Here is a 21,213-nt window from a genome sequence, read left to right on the forward strand (position 1 = left end):
TTCCATGTTTTTTCTGTCAATATGGGGTGCTGTGTGTAAATTAATGAGGAAAAAAAAATAAAAAATGATTTTAGCAAATGGCTGCAATATAGCAAAGAGTGAAAAATTTAATAGGGTCTGAATACTTTCCCGTACCCACTGTATGTGTACAAGAATTAAAACAGACAAAAATGGTACCGTATTTATTCATTCATTTTTGCTGATGGGATGGGATGGGTATGAGGGGTTAAACGGCTTTTATCTGCGGACATCAGAAGGAATAGATGAAATATTTGTAACAATGGAAAGCCAGTTTCACAAACACAAAATCTAATCACCATGTCCTGCTTTACAGGAGAGTTCACAGACTGACTTTAGAGTAATCACAGATTGTGACATGACCCTAGCTCCATGTTTTGAAGTCCGCCAAGAGACATCTGGGAAAGCTTCTCTGACTCTTCAGCCCCTGATCAACAGAATGGTGTCTGCCATAACTGCAGACACATGACAAACCTCATGGACACCATCTTGAACGAGGGAGTTTTATGCAGAGGCAGACGAATGTGGAATAACATCCGGACAAGTCCTTTGTGACCCTGAAGAGAACAACAGACAATTCTGTTAAGGCCACCTGTCGCCAATATGTAATGTGGAAAATTCCCATGGACATTTTAGAGGATTCAGGCAAAGCAGACGAGGAACCACATTTAATATTTTCAAAGCATTGCTCAACTAGACGTGTATGTTATACTATACTTAATAAATATTTATACATCCATTTGGATCTTATTTTTAAAATTTACTTCCAGGAATGTCTGAACATTTACCTCTACCATTTTGAAATTGTTCAATTGTTATAAATAAAGAACTGAAAATGAATGGTTTCTTCTTCACAATTGCCACTCAGAAATCAGAGTTACATTTCGTATCTCCTTCCAGTTCATAAACATCAGTGCCCTATATAATGTTTGTTCATGGATTGTATATTTAAAAGCAGAAATATGAAACCTCTTATGAGTATTTAAACATTTGATTTAAAACCTGTATCCGTGGTTCAATTACGTCATTCAAAGAGGTTTGTTCGGTATCCTCTACAACAAAGTGAAACATAGTTTGGAACAGTTTGTGGCTTTCACACATGCCCCGAGTGAGCTTCGTTCACTTTTTCTTTGTCTCATCATAAAGTTGACGCACATTTTTGTCACTCAAATAAGAATGGGATTAATCGATGTACCTGAAGTGAGAGGAAGTTGATATTTGCCTGACATTCAGTTCTCACACGCTCGTACTTGGCCTCATAACTACATTTTCGACGATATCACGTGTCGTATGTGGAGGACAATTTCGGAAGTCTGTAGAAAAACTCACGGCTGGATTTGTTGTCACTACAGATGTATATGCAATAACAGCAATAACGGCGCTTGATTCTAAATTTCGCTTACCGTCTGTGTTAGGGACCAACTACACATTACACAACCCAGGGTGAAAAATGTGTAACAAATCACCATATATCATATAGATGTTCTTGTTTTTTCATTCTGTTTACTGTAGTAGTTGGCAATGGGAGTCCACTACTTACTACATGTCAAACCTTGCTGCTATCTTGCATTTTGGTTAAACTGTGTGCTATTAATTATCAAAAATATTCACCAAAAATCAATAAAGACACCTTTTCTCATTCTGATTCCTGTAGTGGGTGGAAATGGGATATCAGCAAAGTTTGACCTGTAGTAAGTAGTGACTCCCACTGCCTTGCATTGTTGCAGTGTGCTGTTCGGTTATTCGCAATGCCGCTCTGACTGAGGAGACAGAGCGGCCGGATGTTTACAGGCAGAACTGACACATTCAATATGGCGGAGGAACTGATGTATTCCTGCAAATGGCCAACATGATAGTTCGTAAATTCATAGAAAATTGAGCACGCTCTGCCTCTCTGATCACTGGATTCACAGAATGGCAGTGAGAGCGTCAGATTGAATTACCGAACATACCCAAAGTCATTCAGACATAGCAGCTATGGCTTGTCATAATACTAGCTACTCTATGGGAGCGTTTGCGAAACGTCATCGTGATGTAATTCTGGCGCATGCGCGTTAATATAGGTTGGTGGACGTCCCATTCACCTCGATATAATTTTGTTTTCATGGCTTTTTATCGCAGTATGCAAGTTTGGGCCAACTGATGCCAAGCAAAGCTATGCAGCAAAGCTTCTGTACCATGGCAGCAAGCAGAATTTGTCTTAAATACCAAGTTACGCACAAATGTGTCCCAAATCCACCCACCTGCACTGACTGAGGGGATATATTTGATTGACAACTTTTAATTTAGGCCTACACAAAAGATTTAATGAAAGTCTACAAGTCTCTTGAAGCATAGAAGTGTCAATCAATCAATTGTTGTATGCAAAATGTTCAGATGGCGAAACATCTCTCCATACTGTTGGAGATTTTGCGCCAACTGCTTGCTCCCCAGGGCCCGAGGCCCAAATTAATAAACCTTTGCAAAACTCACCATTGCGTGTTCGGTTTTCTCTGAAAGGGTCACTAATTAAGAAACTCACACAAGATTGCAATTTGTTCTGTCTTTTTTTTCCTCAGAGTTCAGCCAAAGTATACAGAGTCACAGAATTCTGGGCTGTTTTCTCTCTCTCCCTGTAGCCGACTTCTCAGCTGTGTCGCAGGTGTTCTCTGATGGCGCCATCCTGTGAAAAACAAACCACACAAGCACAGCTCTAGTTTTAAGCAAGCAGTACGAAGTAAAAAATATATGGACAATATAACAATACATAATCTGTATTTGCATATTATAAGACTCATATCCATTTGTAATTTGTATATAATAGTAGGCCTACTCAAGAGGTAAAATATCCCCAACGGTAACTGTAGCGTATATGGGATTAAATAAAACATGTAATTAATTTGGAAAAAGATACAAAGGAATCTTCTGGCATAAATACGAGTACACGAGAAAATGATTGACAGACTCCCAGTCCACGCCTCCAGTCTGCGCAGTGTCTAATTGGACGGTTCTCTCCATCGTAGAGACTTTCTAAATTAATAATGAAAATTAAATTGCAGGCATTAGGTGAGGCTGGAGAAAGATGAGTTTTCAAAAGATCATTTAAATAATATTTTACTGTTTGGACTTGCAGTGAGTTTTAACATATATGACAAAAAGTGTTTTGAGTTTTTTTCTCCCCTAACTGCTGACTTCACCTTTAAGTCAGTGGTTCTCAAACTTTTGACATCAACTACCACCTCAAAAATACTTTCCAATTAGCTCCATAATTATGGAAGTACGGTATCTCTGCCATCAGATTCTGAATTTAAATTACTAACGCAGAATCTTTTTTTACCATCAAAATATTCAAAGCTTAAAAAATACAAACATTTCTAAATTTTAGGCGCAAATAAGACAAACGAATAAAAACCAAACACAAAAAATAGTACATTTTAGGAGGGAAACGCTTAATTACGGCTGAATTTGCAGCTGAATGTTGAATTAGCATCAGAATAAGTTTCTTTTTTTTAAAACTGAAAAGTGTAGATGATTTTATGAAATGAATGAAAAATTCAGTGTTAGTAATTCATAGTGTTGTCACACTTAAGACCGGTCTTGGGCTCGAGATCGGTCTTGTCTTGTTCTCGTTGAGTTGTGATGTCAGGCAAGTCTTGGTCTCGGATAATGTGGTCTTGAGCACAACACTAGTAATTCAAATCCAGAATTTGATGGCACAGATATACTTGCATACATCATAAGCAACATTAAAATACAGTAACATAGTAAACCTAAGTGTTCATCAAAAACCGAGAAAGTGTTTCTTTCCTATACAAGAGAAAGCCCATTTACCATTCCTACAACGTATCTCCAGTTTCATTGTAAACCACTATTACATAATGCTCAATTTGAACGTTAAAACCAGCAGTTAAATCAAAACTTTTAAACAAAAAAACAAAGTCTGCTTAAAAATTCAATACAACTAAACCGTAATTATAAACCACACTTGGAGAATCACTGACTTAAGTGAAAGTAAAAAAAGGGAAAGACGATGAAATGTACTTGAGTACAAAAATCAAAATGTATATCCAGAGGTGGCAAAAGTACATACATTGTGTACTTAAGTACAAGGACAGATACTTGTGTGAAAATAGACTCTGGTAAAAGTAGAAGGACCATCAATTGGATTCCTTTGGTGGGAAGGCGAGACTGTCGACGTGAGCTGATGGTGGCTGGATGTTTGAAAGTATGCTTGCGCCATCTAGTCTGGGAGTCTGAAGTGCACGCTAACCTCCATTTTTCTTTTCTCGTATCGTTTGAGACTGCTCGTATCTTGAAAGACTCGTATCGCAAGGCAACAATTTATTTCTATTTCGTTACTTACACATTACACGTTTGTGTTTACGTGCGCAGGTATGGCAAGCGTCCGCTGCTGCTGGTGTGCTTGTCGGTGCAGGCGGCATGCGGCCTGGTGCCTGCTGTCCTCCCGCAGCCGTTCGTCTTCCTCGCCGTTCGCTGCCTGACAGGCGTTTGCTGCTCCTGTATCAACAGCTGCTCCTTCAGTCTAGGTAAAAAAAAAAAAAAAAAAAAAAAAAATAATAATAATTAAAAAAGCACTCCTGACTAATAAGACAATATAGCGCCCTACTAACATGAGTGCCCTGCGATTGGCTGGCGACCAGTTCAGGGTGTACCCCGCCTCTTGCCCACGGTCAGCTGGGATAGGCTCCAGCACGCCCGCGACCCTAGTGAGGAGAAGCGGTATGGAAAATGGAGAACACGAGAACGGGCAGTTTCAGATAGGCGATATGGGAATCAACCACATATTTGTTCTTTCGCTAAATAATAAACTGATAACAAAACGTGATGCAATGTAAATACATACTAAAAAATTATATTGTTTCATTGTGTGTAGAGCATGTGGAAAACAAGATACCATGTTGACCTAATGACAATATCACATCATATGACAACCCAGATAAGTGAATGTTCCTTAAAAAAGTCATTATAAAAATGAAACTGTTCAAAAGTCTATGTTCTTTTATGTGTTCTAAAATATAACCGAGACAAGGTGACGCTTCAATGTCCATCCATCTATCCATCCATCCATCCATCCATCCATTCATCCATCCCTTTTCCGTACCACTTCTCCTCACTAGGGTCGTGGGCGTGCTGGAGCCTATCCCAGCTGACTGTGGGCAAGAGGCGGGGTACACCCTGAACTAGTTGCCAGCCAATCGCAGGGCACATAGGAACAAACAACCATTCACACTCACGTTCACACCTACAGGCAATTTAGAGACTTCAATTAGTACACAGTTTTGTCTCACGAGTAATATGTAGTACTTGTAGAACAACTAGTCTACATATTCCTTCTTCATGTTGTGAAAATCCGCACTATAGGAAGCCAATCTAAAAAAAAAAAATACTGTAGTTCAAGACTTAAAATACACCTTCCACATCTTTTAAATGCATTTAAACACACTTATGAAACACTCTGTAACACAAACTTGAAAGCCTAAAATGTAAAGAAAACATGGCATAATAATGGAATAACCTTTTTAAACAGCAAAACACACAGCATTTTACACCAAGTACCACCTAAAAAAAACCTGGCTCTCCAAGTCTCGCCATAACGACCAACATTAAAATACAGTACCGTAGTAGGCCTAAGTGCTCATAAAAAAAACAAAAAAAAACAAAGCAGATTCAATAGCATGAGTATTTACTATGATTGTAAGCCATTGGAATATTATGTTTAGTTGAAGATTAACACTGCACTTAAATATCCATCCATTTTCTGAGCCGCTTCTCCTCACTAGGGTCGCGGGCGTGCTGGAGCCTATCCCAGCTGTCATCGGGCAGGAGGCGGGGTACACCCTCAACTGGTTGCCAACCAATCGCAGGGCACATACAAACAAACAACCATTCGCACTCACAGTCACACCTACGGGCAATTTAGAGTCTCCAATTAATGCATGTTTTTGGGATGTGGGAGGAAACCGGAGTGCCCGGAGAAAACCCACGCAGGCACGGGGAGAACATGCAAACTCCACACAGGCGGACATCAGAACTGTGAGGCAAGTGTCGGGAATTCGAATCTCAGATTTAGGAGGAGAAGTGTGGTTTTCGTCCTGGCTGTGGAACGGGGGACCAGCTCTGCACCCTAGGCAGGGTCCTTGAGGGTGTGTGTTCGCCCAACCAGTCTGTGTTCGCCCAACCAGTCTACATGTGTTTTGTGGACTTGGAGAAGGCGTTCGACCGTGTACCTCGGGGGGTCCTGTGTGGGGTGCTTCGGGAGTATCGGGTACCGAACCCCCTGATACGGGCTGTTCGGTCCCTGTATGACCGGAGTCAGAGTTTGGTCCGCATATCCGGCAGTAAGTCAGACTAGTTTCCGGTGAGGGTTGGACTCCGCCAAGGCTGCCCTTTGCCACCAATTCTGTTCATAACTTTTATGGACAGAATTTCTAGGTGCAGCCGAGGCGTTGAGGCGGTCCGGTCTGGTGGCGTCAGAATTGCATCTCTGCTTTTTGCAGATGATATGGTTCTGTTGGCTTCATCAAGCCGTGATCTCCAACTCTCACTGGAGCGGTTCGCAGCCGAGTGTGAACCGCCCGGGATGAGAATCAGCACCTCCAAATCTGAGACCATGGTCCTCAGTCGGAAAACGGTGGCGTGCCCTCTCCAGGTCGGGGATGAGATCCTGCCCCAAGTGGAGGAGTTCAAGTATCTTGGGGTCTTGTTCACGAGTGAGGGAAGAATGGAACGGGAGTTCGACAGGCGGATCGATGTTTTGGTGGTTTTCCCACCATTTTACCTGGCATTTTAACAATTTTGTTACGCTTGATCTCACACCTGTGACTCAAGTGACCAAACCAAGCACAGAGGTGAAATGTTAAAACACTTTCAATATGTGCAGAATACACAAGCTCTAAAATCTGCAGACTAACACTATGACAGCTTGGTCTTCTAAGAAGACTGAGTTGCAGTGAGCATTTAAAAAAAAATTAAATCTGTATTTTGAGTGAAGCTCAAGTGACTATCAAACACTGTACCAAGATATGTGAAAGTTTGCACAGTTTCAACAAGATGGCCATCTAGTGGTTTTTTTTTGTAAATGATAAGTTGCTTTGTTTTAGACACGTTGATTTCTACGTTCAAGTACAACAAGGTTCTCGTTCCGCTTTCGATAAGCACATCCTCTGCTTGGGCGTTGCAGCTGTGGAGTGGACCGCCCCCTCCGCCCGCCTCTGGCCGCCCCTCTTTTTGGGCTTCTGCTTCAGTCTTGGGACAATGGGCGGAGCTTTGCTGGCCTGGCTTAGTCCCACCTGGACGCAGCTTCACCTGTCTCTGGCTCTGCCTCAGTTCATCTGCCTGCCGCTCTACCGGTCTGTTCTCACCTCCCTATGTGTCTGTATTAGGGCCCCACCGATATGGATTTTTTTTTGGGGGGGAGACTGTCCAGTCCGATGTTTGGCAGAAAAAAATTCAGATAACCAATTAATCAGCCGATTAATTAAAAAAAATATATAATGAATAAAATTATTTTTTTGGTCCCTAACATTACAACAACAATTACAATTCTTTGTCATTTAGTATTTAACTTTACAACAAAGGAATTTTCAAGTGCAAAAAAATCTATCCATCCATTTTCTGGACCGCTTATCCTCACTAGGGTCACGGGCCGCTGGAGCCTATCCCTGCTATCTTCGGGCGGGAGGCGGGGTACACCCTGAACCGCTTCTCCAGCCAATCCCATGCCGGCGTGCAAAAAACATGAAAAAAATAAAAAATAAATAAATCATGAACTGATGAATTTATATTTAGGGCACAAATGTATGCAGGTGTAGCCTATATGGGGGTTAAATGAAAATGTAATTAGTTTGGAAAAAGATTAAGCCGGAAGCGATGCCTGCGTTACTTCCGGTTTAGCGTGATTTTAAGTTTCAGTGTTATAAATCAAGCTATTTTGTCTCGTAAAGGGGCACCACCGCCTTTTTTAGATGTATAAACCTTCAGGACAAAGTGGCGACAAACCTTTTATCAGTCTCGTAATTTGAAGGTTGCTACATGAATTAGATAAGAGTTCTCGATAACCAGAGGTCTTTAGTAGAACCCAAACGCACACAAATGATACAGGTAGTGAATTTTTCTAGCACATTTAATGAGCTCTAACATGGAAATCTACAGGGAAACAATGCAGGAAAAAACAAAGTTCAGATGAACATTGGCAAAGGAGACTGACTTGTGATATGTGGGTGGAATGCACGTGTAGTGACAATGCAGAGAGTTGGGGGTTCCTGTTCTCGTTAATTTAAACCCTAATATGCACTAATCTGTACTATTAGTAGACTGCAAGTTGGATTTAGTGCATGGAACACAATTTAGGCAGGCTGGTTGAGCTCCCGAATGTTTGGCCGGTCCCGTCCACACGGGGCAACAGGTGGATTTGGCGGGAATATATATTTTGATATAGTTCCCCCACTCTGAAGTTTAAGATCATCCCAAAAAAAAATGTCAATATCAGACAAATATAACCCAAGTGAACTACAAATTCCGTTTTTAAATTGGGATTTCATTTATTAAAGAAAAAAAAAATTCAAAGTTACATGGCTCTGTGTGAAAAAGTAATGGCCCCCTAAACCTGCCCATCCTCAGCATCAGCAACTGAAATCAAACGTTGAGTAGAACTGCCAATGAGTCTTTTACCTCTCTGTGGATATATCTTTCCCCCCTCTTCCTTGCAGAATTGTTTGAATTCAGCAAAAATTGAGGGTTTTCAAGTATGAACAGCCTTTTTAAGGTCATGCCACTGCATTTCAATCAAATTCAAGTCTGAACTTTGACTAGGCCACTTCAAAACCTTCATTTTGTTTTTTTAAGCCATTGAGAAGTTGACTCGCTGGTGTGTTTTGGATCATTATCCTGCTGAGACCCAAGTGCGCTTCAGTCTGAGGTCACCAACTGATGGCTGAACATTCTCCTTCAGGATTTTCTGTGAAAGAGCAGAATTGACGGTTCCATCAATCAGAGCAAGTTGTCCAGGTCCTGAAGAAGCAAGGCAACCCGAGAGCATCACACTACCACCAGCATGTTTAACTGTTGGTATGATGTTCGTTTTCTGAAATGCTGTACTACACATTTACGCCAGATGTCACGAGACTCACACCTTCCAAAAAGCTCAACTTTCATCTTGTCAGTCCATTTAATATTCTCCCAAAAGTCTTGGGAATCATTCAGTTGTACTTTTGTAAAAGTAAGACGAGCCTTGATTTTCTTTTTGGTCAGCAGTATTTCTTTTTTTGCCTTGGAACTCTGCCATGGATGCCGTTTTTGTCCAGTCTCTTCTTTATTGTTGTGTCATGAACACTGACCTTAACTGAGGCAACGGAGGCCTGCAGTTCTTTAAAGGTTGTCCTGGGTTCCTTTCTGGCGTTGCTGTGCCCTTGAGGTAATCTTTGTCGGCCAGCCACTCCTGGGAAGGTTCACCACTGTTGCATAATTTCTCCATTTGAGGTTAATGCCTCTCCCAATGGTTTGCTGGAATCCTAAAGCTTTAGAAATGGCTTTTGTAACCCTTTCCAGACTGATAGATGCCAATTACTGTTCTGTAATTTCTTTGGATCATGTCATTTTGTTGCAGCTTTTTTTTTTTATTTGTTGTCTGACTTGATTTCATCGGGACAGATTCTACTGAAGCAATTTCTTGATTGAACAGGTCTGGAGGGTATCATGCTTGGGGGTGATCAGTGAAAATTAACCAAAAATTGTGATTAGCAATGAATGAATTTATGATTTAATGAGGGGGTAATGACTTTTTCACACAGGCTTTTTCCTTACTAAATCACCATTTAAAAGCAGCATTTTAAGTTCACATGGGTTATATTTGTCTCCCATTTACGTTTGTTTGGTGATCTTAAACATGAAAGTGGGGAAACTATGTAAAAATATAAGAATTTGAGAAGGGGGACAATACTTTTTCACGGCACTGTACACACAGAGAGAGTTAACCTAAAACAGGAGTCAATTTTTTTTCTTATTCATTTTTAAAGTTTCCCGGAAACAAAGTTTCTCTTCAAGAAATGTACGTATCCACAGTGACGCAAACACTAAAACTTACCCAAAACTTGGTATTGATGCTTGTTTGTATGTCATTATCCTTGTCTTGTTGTAGTAATGTGATACGTTGTGTTGTAACAAAACCAAAAATCTGCAAAAATGTTTGCAGATTTCAAAAGGGCTACCATCGGCCAGTAAATTAATTAATCGGTCGGGCCCTAGCTTGTATGCTGTCTGTCCACCTGCACTGTCTTTCTGTCCAGCTCTTGGATCATTTGGCCTTCTCAGGTGTACAGTATTTCTGTTTGTCCACACAGTTCCATTCCAGAGTCTCCGAGCTGGTTGGTGTTAATGGAGAGAATGGATGTTCTGTACCACTACTGTAGCAGAAGTGAGGCAGACAAGCAGTGTGTGGACTTGGTATACACACACACACACACACACACACACACACTAACACACACACTCACATACACACATATTCTGCAGTTTAAATAATCCACTTGTCTGTGTGTGTTTGTGTGTGTGTGTGTGTGTAGCTTGTGGGCTCAAACAGGCTGGAGAAGCCGAAAGTTGCCGCGGCTCCGAAAGAGCAACCACCAAATGACTTCCCCCTTAGACATCCAATTATCCTACGGCGGCTGTCAATCATGAGCTATCTGGGGTAACCAATTGTTTTTATACAGTGAACCGCCACACGTTCCCATTTTCTTTGTCTTTTTGTAATGGTGTCCTCACTAGGGTTGCGGGCGTGCTAGAGCCTTTCCCAGAGAGGCAGGGTACACCCTGAACTAGTCGCCAGCCAATTGCAGGGCACATATAAACAACCAACCATTCACATTCACTTTCACCCTAAATGCCACCAGATGACGCCATAGACCTGGCTAATTGGTGTCCAAGCCCTGCTGGGAATAGCTCTGAATAATTGAGCCTCCTCCTCAAAAGGGATCTGTTAGTAGCTAAAGATGTCACAAGATAGCAGCAGAGCACTTAAAACAGAGCCTGATATGCTGTTTGGATTGATGTATTTATTGTGGTCTGTAACAATGCAGCCAAAGAATAAGCAAAGCATCATCACCATGCGTCTAGCATGAACACAATCGTGCACCCATGCTACATTGACGACTGTATTCGGTAATTTAATATTTCAACACAAACAAAGCACTTTCACATAAGGCTCATGAAACACTAGCCCGAATGCGGCCTAGCACTTTACATACGCAAGTGGTATTAAGTCATTAAACTCAACTTTTGGCATTTGCCTACAATAAGAAATGTTCGGGAATACAGGAAACATTGTAACGGCTATTAGCAGCTGCATCGAGAGAGAAGCAAAAACATACTTTCACTTTGACTCTGTGCATGAGATGCAGTCTAGGACCAACAACAAAAGAGGACATCACAAACGCAGATGAAAAAACTCCATCCTAACAACAACACCAAAATTCTATGAGATGGTGCCAAGGTTCTATGTTTATTGCTTTGGACTGAGTACAAATATGCTGAAGAACGAACATGCGAGGAGGGTTCACTGTATGTTGAAGTAATGCATCTCGACTATTCTTTGATCTTTGTGTATCGGGAGGAGCTAAGTTTAGCCTGGGCTGTTAGTGGAAGTTATGTAGAGTCTTCACCGCGTTTCTATGTTTTTGCTCTGCAGAATGGCTGTTAAAAACGACTGACTACTAAAAGACAGAATTGTCATTATTACTTTACAATGAGCTATTTTCACGGCTTGCGAAGGCAATATATAGCGTCCTTGCGCTTCTGGTAAATTTTTTTCAAAATCAAATAATTTGTCATTTATTTGTATAAATGTAATGTTACAAGAAGTGTTTGAAATTACATTAATGTTTTGTGGGATCACAGTTTGTGGTATACATGAACCCTCACTTAATTGCAATAGCATAGTGCAGTGACTCACCTGCACATCTCTGGTAACGTTAGCATTACTGGCTATTTGACTAAAATGTGGCAACAATGATACATAAGGACAAATGGGCTCTTCTAGTTTGCAGAAAAAGAAACCATATAGAGCAATTTCAACTCATATATTTAAAAGTCACCAAGTCGCTTTACATGACCGGAATGCGATTGTTTAACACACAGGCCACAGGCAGAATCTCATGAAATAAATTCACAAATACCAACTCAGCCCAACATATACAGCTAATGCATGAACTCATAACAATATGGACAGGAACAAATGCAAGTAAAGAGCAACGTTTAGCTTGATTTTCTACAACCACAGTACTGTAGTTAAAAAGAGCACCGCAAAGAATTCTGGGAAGCAGCAGGATCTGCCGACTCTACTTTCCATGATACTTTGAGCTGCCTACACTGCCGGGGCCATCACTGTGAAGCACAGTGCCTAATGCTTTAGCCAGGAAATCACCCACTTACACCATAGGTTGTTCATGTCACCCAAGCGGAGCACAGAGTGCTCGTGTAGAGTGTGTGGTTGGTGACCTCAAGTGGACAAATGGAGTACCTGCACCTCTCTAAAGTATCACTTATTGACATTGAATTGCATATATGAAATGTTTAAATTTATATGGTACAATAAATAAATACAATTTAATACAAATACAATAAATGGTGGACGACTGGTTAGCACATCTGCCTCACAGTTCTGAGGACCCAGGTACAAATCCATCCTCGCCTGTGTGGAGTTTGTATGTTCTCCCTGTGCCTGCATGAGTTTTCTCTGAGTGCTCCAGTTTCTTCTCCAAAAAACATGCGTGGTAGGTTGATTCAAGACTCTAAATTGCCCATAGGTGTGAATGTGGGTGCGAATGGTTGTTTGTTTATATATGCCCTGCGATTGGCTGGCGACCAGTTCAGGGTGTACCCCGCCTCTCACCCAAAGATAACTGGGACAGGCTTTCAGCACGCCCGCGACCCTAGTGAGGATAAGCCGTACGGAAAATGGATGAATGAATGAATGAATGAATAATACAATAAATAATCACTCGCTACTTCGAGGATTTCGTCTATTGCAGGGTTTTTCTTGGGTTCATCAAGCCGTGATCTCCAACTCTCACTGGAGCGGTTCGCAGCCTAGTGTCAAGCGGTTGGGATTAAAATCAGCAACTCCATATCTGAGACCATAGTACTCAGTCCCAAAATGTTGGAGTGCCCTCTCCAAGTCGGGAATGAGATCATCAACCAAGTGGAGCAGTTCAAGTATCTTGGGGTCTTGCTCACAAGTGAGGGAAGAATAGAGCGGTAGATCGCCAGGCGGATCGGTGTTGCGTCTGCAGTAATGCGGACATCGTATAGATCTGTCGCGGTAAAGAAGTCGTGGTCTTGATTTACTGGCGATCTATGTTCCTACACTCACCTATGGTAACAAGTTGTAGGTCGTGAATGAAAGAATCGCGGTTACAAGCGGCCGAAATTTGTTTCCTCCGCAGGGTGTCCGGGCTCTACCTTAGAGATAGGGTGAGAAGTTCGGCCATCCAGGGGGGGCTCAGTTGGCCACCTGATTAGGATGCTTCCTGGACGGCTCCATGGTGAAGTGTCCTGGGAACGCCCCAGGACACACTGGAGAGACATGTCTCCCGGTTGGCCTGGGAACGCCGTGGTATCCTCCTGGAAGAGTTGGACGAAGTAGCTGCCGAGAGGGAAGTCTGCTTCCCTGCTTCAGCTGTTGCCCCCACGACCTGACCCCGGATAAGCGGAAGATGGTTGCTAACCCCCATGATAAATGAGGGATTACTGTACTTATGGTTGAAACTATTAAGATTCTAAACATTTTTAAGGGGTGCTTCAATTACTCTCGTTTTTTTCACTATTTGCGGGATGGCTCGAATAGTGGGGCTTTACTGTACTTTTACAATATGAAATGTCACGACAATGAAAAAATTCTTTTCCTCGTTGGTGTGAAGTAAAAACGTATTCATAGGACTCCCTCACTGTGGCGTGTTAATGAATGACTATGAATCTGCAACAAATAATAATCTTCCAGGACATCCTGACTTGGCCAGTTGTCGAGCAGTTGTGTAACAGTTGTGTACTCACATGTGATAATGCTCTCAGTGCTGTGCTGCAGATCTGTTGTCCCTCCATGCTGAGTATAATTCTCATCTGTGTCGTGATTGGCCAGTGCTGTAACTGCGCTGACATACTTCGGCATCTGTATGAACATTGGCTCGTTCGGCGTCAACGTTTACTCCGCGCAGTTCTTCTCCGGCCTATCAGAGGCTCCCTGTCTGCTTGTCCCTCTGGTCCGGCTGGATCGGCGTCCGATGAGCATGCTGACCTTGTTCCTGAGCGGGACTGCCTGCTTCCTGTCTTTGCTTCTGTCCAGATACCAATGTAAGGCTTCCACAAATAACCAAAGGCTTTGTGTGTGGCACTTGTTTGTGTACAGACTCCATCCACTCTCGCAGTCTTTCCCAACCTTTATTGAGCCAAAGCACATATTTTATCCTGTACATTTAAAAAAAATCTCATGGCACACCACTAAACAAAAATGTCACAAAAAGTATATACAGTGGTGCCTTGAGATATGGATGACCCAACTCATGGTTTTTTTGAGATATGAGTCGTTCAGCAGATTTTTTGCTTTGACCTGCGAGCAAAAATTGAGATACAACCGCTGTAACTCAAGTCACTTCACAAGAAGCAGCGGTTTGGCTGATAGTGAACAAATCTTCAAAAGGAGGCTTCAAGCTGTTTAGTGCCACTCCCAGTTCAAGTTTACTCTAAAACATAAAAAGAGAATTCCATGTTGTGTATTTAATTAACACAAACACAGCTTGGTTGGGTCAGCTGTGGCCCAATGGTTAAGATCATCGCTTGCCACTGTGGGGACCCAGGTTCAAGACCAGACCATCCACCAGCATCTAGCATCTATCATCTCCTCACAGCTGTGGTGTCTTTGAGCAAGACACCAATACCCCAAGCTGCTCCCCAGGCGCTTAAGTTGCCCCCTGCTCCAGTCTTTTCCACTAACAAGTGTGTCTGTTCACTGTGATGGGTAAAATGCAGAGAACAAATTTCATGTGCATGCTAGCATGTTCGTGACAATAAAGATGATTCTTCTTTGCTGTAAATAAGTCACTTTAGCTTAATGCTAACAAACAATGCAAAATGCCATACAGGGTGACGAATAGCATCGGTGTCGCAGTGTTATAACCCTCTAAGCAATGGATATTTGAATACAAAACGGTAAAGCAACAGATAATATAACAATACTCACACATATATTCTTTACCTCTGCAAAGAACGACTAATATAACTGCAAATTACTGAGGAGCTGAGACCGGCTGCATGTAATACGTGATAGACACAGGAATTACATGTCTATATTGTATTAGCCTCAGGTTGTCAAAGCGCGCACAACAGAAGGAGCAGCACAATGTCTGTTAAATTGAAGCAAAAAATATGGCAAAACTGTTTAATTCTTTACATTCTATTTAATTATGTCATTACTGTATATCATAAAGTACAAGAATAGAGAATCTTTTCGACGTGGCCAAAAAATCTGTACAACTGAGATGGTGAAAAAGAGTTTAACACTTAACTCAACAATTCAGTACTTCATTGTTCTCAGTCTTTGTACGTTTTCAGCGTTCATCTTCAAACATATTTCATGTATTTAGAAACAAAACATGGAATTGATTTTACAGGATCTTTAATTTACTCACTAACTTGGTGTGAAATGTGGGTCTGCATCATTGAACACAATCCTGATATAGTCGCTGGAAGCCATGACTTATTGTGATGTACCAATTGGCAACAGGTGGATACACAGCTTAATTCTCCTGGCCTGTTTCACGAGCTTGTGTTTTTTAAACTAATTCTGTTGAACCACAATTCAAAAGCAATGTCTGATTTTCATTGATTAATTTTCATAACTTTTTAATGTATTACTTTTGTCAGATTAAAGTTATCTCTATGACCACTGTGGGTTCAACAGTGGGGTACCAACAATTTTATCCACGTGTGTATGTGCTTGAGGCCCAGTGGTTGGGAAACACTGCTTGACTAATTATGCAGTGTTGGGAAGATTACTTTGGAAATGTAGTTAGGTACAATGACAATTTACCCTGTTAAAAATGTAATTGTAGTGTACCTATTTGAATTATTGGTATTTTCTTAAAGGATAACATAACTAATTACATTTTGGATACTTTTCTTAATTTTGTATGAATGCATCAACAGGACCCGTGGATGTTTCCTCAACAAGTGGATTAAAACTATAAAGGATAGAAATATATATTGGAATTAATAACATATTTGTTCTTTACACAAATAACAACCTGATAACAAAACATGATTAAATGTAAATAGTATGTGTTCATTGCATTGTGTGAACAGCTACAGCATGTGAAAAACATGACCTAACGACATAAGTGCCTCAATTTAACAAAAAAACCTCATATGACAACACAGATAAGTGAATGTTCCATAAAAAAAATCCAAAATTCTAAAGATGAAAATGTTAATAAAACGTCAATGTTTTTTTGTGTTCAAAAGGGTAACTGTGAGCCAGCCTAACCTTTTGAAAATATCAGAAAAACGTAATAGATAGCACTACAACGTCGCGCTTTGAGGTCCGTCCATCCATCCATCCATTTTCTGTACCTCTTATCCTCACAAGGGTAACGTGCGTACTGGAGCCTATCCCAGCTATCTTCGGGCGAACTGGTCGCCAGCCAATCACAGGGCACATATAAACAAACAATCATTTACGCTCACATACACACCTACGGGCAATTTAGAGTCTCCAATCAACCTACCACGCATGTTTTTGGGATGTGGGAGGAAACTGGAGTGCCCGGAGAAAACCCACACAGGCACAGGGAGAACATGCAAACTCCACACAGGCGGGGCCGGGATTTGAATCCCGCTCCTCAGAACTGTGAGGCAGATGCGCTAACCAGTCGTCCACCGTGCTTTGAAGTCATTTGGAAAAATACGTCATGTTAGAGACTATGGCAGAATGACATGACCGGAGAGAACCAATCACAACCGCCGGCTTTAGACGGGGGAAGTACGGCTATTTTTGAAATGAAATTAAAATTGTCATCATGGGAATTTGCAAACGCAACTGTAATATGATTACACATTTTCTCCAAGTAATGTAACAGATTACAATTACATATATTTTGTATAAATTACATAATCTCCCTGCGTAACATGTAATTAGTTGCTCCCCAACACTGCCAACATACAATGTGGTACAGAGCAGGTCATGACGGGATTATGATCAGATGTCGGTCGGTTCTACAGGTGACGCAATGCTGGTGATGAGTTTGGCACTGGTGGGCAAATTGTGCATCCTGGTCACCATCTTCATCTTGGCTGTGTACAGCACCGAGCTGTTCCCCACAGTGGTCAGGTGACACTGTCGCGATGGACGAGAGGAGGCAAATTCCCCTCCTGAGGCCACTAGTATGTTTTAAGATGTCGTGTGTTCCACCCACAGGCAGCGTTGTATGTCAGCGGTCAACTTGTGTTTCCGGCTCGGCTGTCTGCTCAGCACTCTGTTCCCGGCCAACACAGAGGGAGCCATCTCACTGGCCGCCATGCTTATATACAGCAGCGGGCCAATCATAGGCTGCGTATTGTGTCTACTGCTCCCCGAGACTAGCGGCACCCTGCTTCCCGACTCTATGGAAGACTGTCACAAGCCGCCTCAACACCCCCTCGAAAGGACAAGGTGAGCAAATGCAGCTGGGCCAATTATAAGCGCGTTTGCACAGCTGCCTGTCGGAAGGTCACAGTAGAGCCAGCCCGAGGCACAAGCCAACTAAACACCTGACCACTAGGAGACACCCAAGAGCAATTAATATTCAACAGAGCAAGAACAAGAACAGTGACATACAAATGTTAATTCTTCAGAATAAAGTAGTTTTTCAGATTTGGGGGGGTTTTAATTATTCAACGTTAATACTTTAATTGATAAGAACAATAGTCGAATAAATGTGCCTTTCGGGCTAAAGCGCAAGTGGACGTGTGTTTACTCTTCGACTCAAGTCAGAGTTTCAACACCGCTGCGTTACAATCTGAAATGTATACAATTCGTTGCAGGCAGGATGGCCGGGTAGTCGCGTTTAATCTCCCCTGCGCCGCTGTACCTAATGAGGTGGCCAAAGGGAATGAAGGAATTTTATTGTCGTAGTGAAACTCCTGTCATAGAGATGCAATACAGACTACACACACACAGTCAAATATTTCATGACTATTTTTAATGTAGGTACATCTCAATAAATTAGAATATTGTTGAGAAGTAAAAATTTTCGTCAGTATTCATAGTTATTAAACACTGAAGTACTTTTCAGAGGGCAAATTCCAGCCTAATTTCTACATTTCTTGAATTATTTCGTTTGACGTTATATTTTATTTTCTCAATATGTGGATTTTATTTTCTGTATATTCACTTTTTGAAATGAACTACCAAATAAAAGATTTACACTATTCATGTGTGAGCATAATCGACGTGCTTATGAGAGTATTTAACTAGTGTTGGTGAGAGCGTTTGAGTAGTGTTTATGAGAGCCTTTCAGTAGTTTGTGTGTGTGAAAGCATTTGAATAGTAAGTGTGGGAGCTAATGATTTATGTCCTAACGGCCCCTCGTAGCATTTTGACCACTTTAAATGACTACTCACATCTTTGTGATGAAAAGAGTCACTCTGCACTTCTCCCTTGTCGGTTAAGGGTTAGAACCGCAGTGCTGCAATAGCATCTGGCTCTTGCTTTTGTCAAATTGTGCACATTTGTCACCATGAAAAGGTTTCCACTCGTATTCTCACTTAGAAGGGGTCCTCCATTTACGATGGTACCTACTTGCGGTGCGACATTTCAAAGTTACAGATTTCCTGTGGTACAAGGCATGCTAGGTTAGTGCCATATTTACTTCTTTTCACTATTGTTTTATATTTTTGGCCTTGAAGTGTGTTTACAAATATTTAGTGTAATTATGACTTAAGTACTGCGCTAGTATAGGTTAGTGATAGACCGAGGCGCAATCCACCTTGCCTACAAATTCGGGTTATGGCACACTGTAGGAGCAGTGAAGTATTTAACGTGCATCCTGGACTTGCGTGATTTGGAAAATGTGTCAAACACGATATTACTTGCAGTATAAACACAACTTCCAGCCCCTCCCGAGGTTATATGGGTGTTTACTTGATTTCGGCACTTTTGATTTTCATTTTTCTCAAAAATAAAATGCCACAAAGACGATATATATACACCTATCTTACCTTAATTGTCGTCTTTCTGTGACTCAGAATCTGTTAATGTCCATATATATTGACATAAGATTCTTTTTTTTTAATTTGGTCTTTTTGTCAGATACCTTAGAGAAATGTCATTACCGCCACAATGGCATATTGATTAAAAATGTATTAATCTTGTGATGGTAATGACGTGATGGAAATGACATTTCAAAGTTTTTAGCTAACTGTGCTATGCTGGTAGAGTTATCTTATTTGTTTCTTTTAGCTAGCGAGTCCTGTACAACATTTTATATGATTAAGTTTTTAAACCTTTAAACATTAATACTATAAGTCATTTGGTAATGACATGCAATGAAAATATTATGTGACTTAAGGCTACAAATAAGGAAAAAAACATACTCTTCCAGTTATCAAAATGTCTGACTTCTCTCTGCCCTAGCATGAGTTTAAGTGATAAGACAAAATGACAGGGAATTAAAGAATCCGATTTTTAATAAACTTGATCTGAAAATGGTCAATGTGGCGGTAATGACAGCAACTTTAGGGGATAGACATATTTTAGTAAAAATAAAAGACTGATTTGTATATATGATGAGAAATTATTAATTCTATTATATTTTAAGGAATTTATGGTAAAAGTTGCACCATTTTAGCATTTTTTAGTAGAAAGATAGAGCTTCACATATCCAAACTCTGTGCTAGGGACAGGGTGAAAACTGTAAAATACCACCATAAAACCACTCAAAAAATGTCAAAATATACTAATATTAACATGAAATTTTAGACAACACTTATAATTAGGCACGCCCACTGCTGGTTACTGAAAAAAAAATCTATTTCAATATATTTTTTCTTAAAATTTTACATCAAGGAAACAAAGGCCCGTAATCAAATAAACACCCATATAGCGTAATAATCCAGACGGTTAAAAATGTTAAGTTGCTTTGGTCTGCATCCTCAAAAAGAGCCAAAACTTAATGTTGCACCATAACGTGCTATGAAAGGCACTTTAAACATGTTAACATGCATGTTTTTAAAGGCTATTTTTAATCAATGCGTTCTGTTGTTCTTAACTTCTGTAAAAGTGGGTCACAACTTAGAGACAATAGGAAAATGCGGGACCCAGGGTCACAACCGCAGAGTAGTAATGGCATAGACTACTGCGTGAAAAGGGAAGGGGCAGCAGTCAAAACAATCATGACAGATCAAGCATTTTGTGTTTAAGTGTGTGATTTAAGACAAACTATAATTTCTTTAAATCAAAGACAACTTTATTAATCAGTTTTTAATGAGACGCTTGGCCCAAGGCAAATGCCTGTGTTTGCCTAATGGCAAGAATAGATCCTGAATTAAAGGTTAACTTCTATCGGAATAAAAAAAATAATTTAATTAAAAAATAAAAATTAAAAAATAAAATACCGTTTTATGCACAACATAGGTCAAAAGGAGTCTGTGACATGGTTAAAGTTTGACATCTATGCAGTTTATTGATTGAATCCAAAAGTCAATAAACGGCATAAGGCTTGCAAAATGGGTGGATTTGAAATCGCTGACATTGTGACATAGTTTTGTCAATTAATATTCAAGTACCCACCCGCTCAATTTAGCTGAACCGCATTTCTGGGTTTTAAGAGAGCGGTCACAGCATTTCTTCACGGGACGGGAGCGCGCCGATGACCCGCCGAGGAAGACCGAGCTGAGAGGAGCATATAAATGTGGCGCAAATGAAGCGAATGCACGTTGAGCGTGTAACAAATTCTCGCAACGGACACGAGTCTGAACGTTTTATTGAAGGATGTGACGTCTGATGAATGCTTGGCCGCCAAGATTCTAGAGTGACTCGAGCAGACGCCGTGATGTGGACCAATCAGAGACAAGCTGTTTTTCATCGTTAAATGGGGAAAGAGCGATCCAACCAGAGCAAAGCTCGTTTACATGGTCGCATAATAACGAGAAATCAGAGTCTCAAATGACAGGCAG

General features: G+C 40.9%; 1 protein-coding gene and 1 long non-coding RNA gene across 12 annotated transcripts in view; one reads left to right on the forward strand and one right to left on the reverse strand.

Annotated features, from left to right (window-relative positions):
* Window positions 1-18,470, forward strand: part of si:dkey-190l8.2 — a 39,786-nt gene extending 21,316 nt beyond the window's left edge. For 6 of the 11 annotated variants that reach the window (XM_061786987.1, XM_061786940.1, XM_061786922.1 and 3 more), the window contains 5 exons: window positions 4,390-4,544; window positions 7,199-7,367; window positions 10,356-10,458; window positions 10,578-10,702; window positions 14,147-17,619. In XM_061786987.1, the coding sequence (XP_061642971.1) occupies window positions 4,390-4,544; window positions 7,199-7,367; window positions 10,356-10,458; window positions 10,578-10,702; window positions 14,147-14,723 (1,129 nt within the window). In that variant the 3' untranslated portion in view covers window positions 14,724-17,619. Of the gene's footprint in view, window positions 1-4,389; window positions 4,545-7,198; window positions 7,368-10,355; window positions 10,459-10,577; window positions 10,703-14,146 lie in introns of all 11 variants that reach the window. The other 5 variants (XM_061786960.1, XM_061786995.1, XM_061786968.1 and 2 more) reach the window with 4 other exon arrangements.
* Window positions 1,456-14,344, reverse strand: LOC133484479 (uncharacterized). The gene is made up of 3 exons (XR_009790413.1): window positions 14,062-14,344; window positions 4,361-4,540; window positions 1,456-2,680 (listed from the first exon to the last, which is right to left on the reverse strand). It is a non-coding gene; the product is annotated as an uncharacterized LOC133484479 (long non-coding RNA).
* Window positions 18,471-21,213: the final 2,743 nt, after the last annotated feature.

Source organism: Phyllopteryx taeniolatus, chromosome 1 (genome assembly GCF_024500385.1).
Source record: "Phyllopteryx taeniolatus isolate TA_2022b chromosome 1, UOR_Ptae_1.2, whole genome shotgun sequence".
NCBI classification, from domain to species: Eukaryota; Metazoa; Chordata; class Actinopteri; order Syngnathiformes; family Syngnathidae; genus Phyllopteryx; species Phyllopteryx taeniolatus.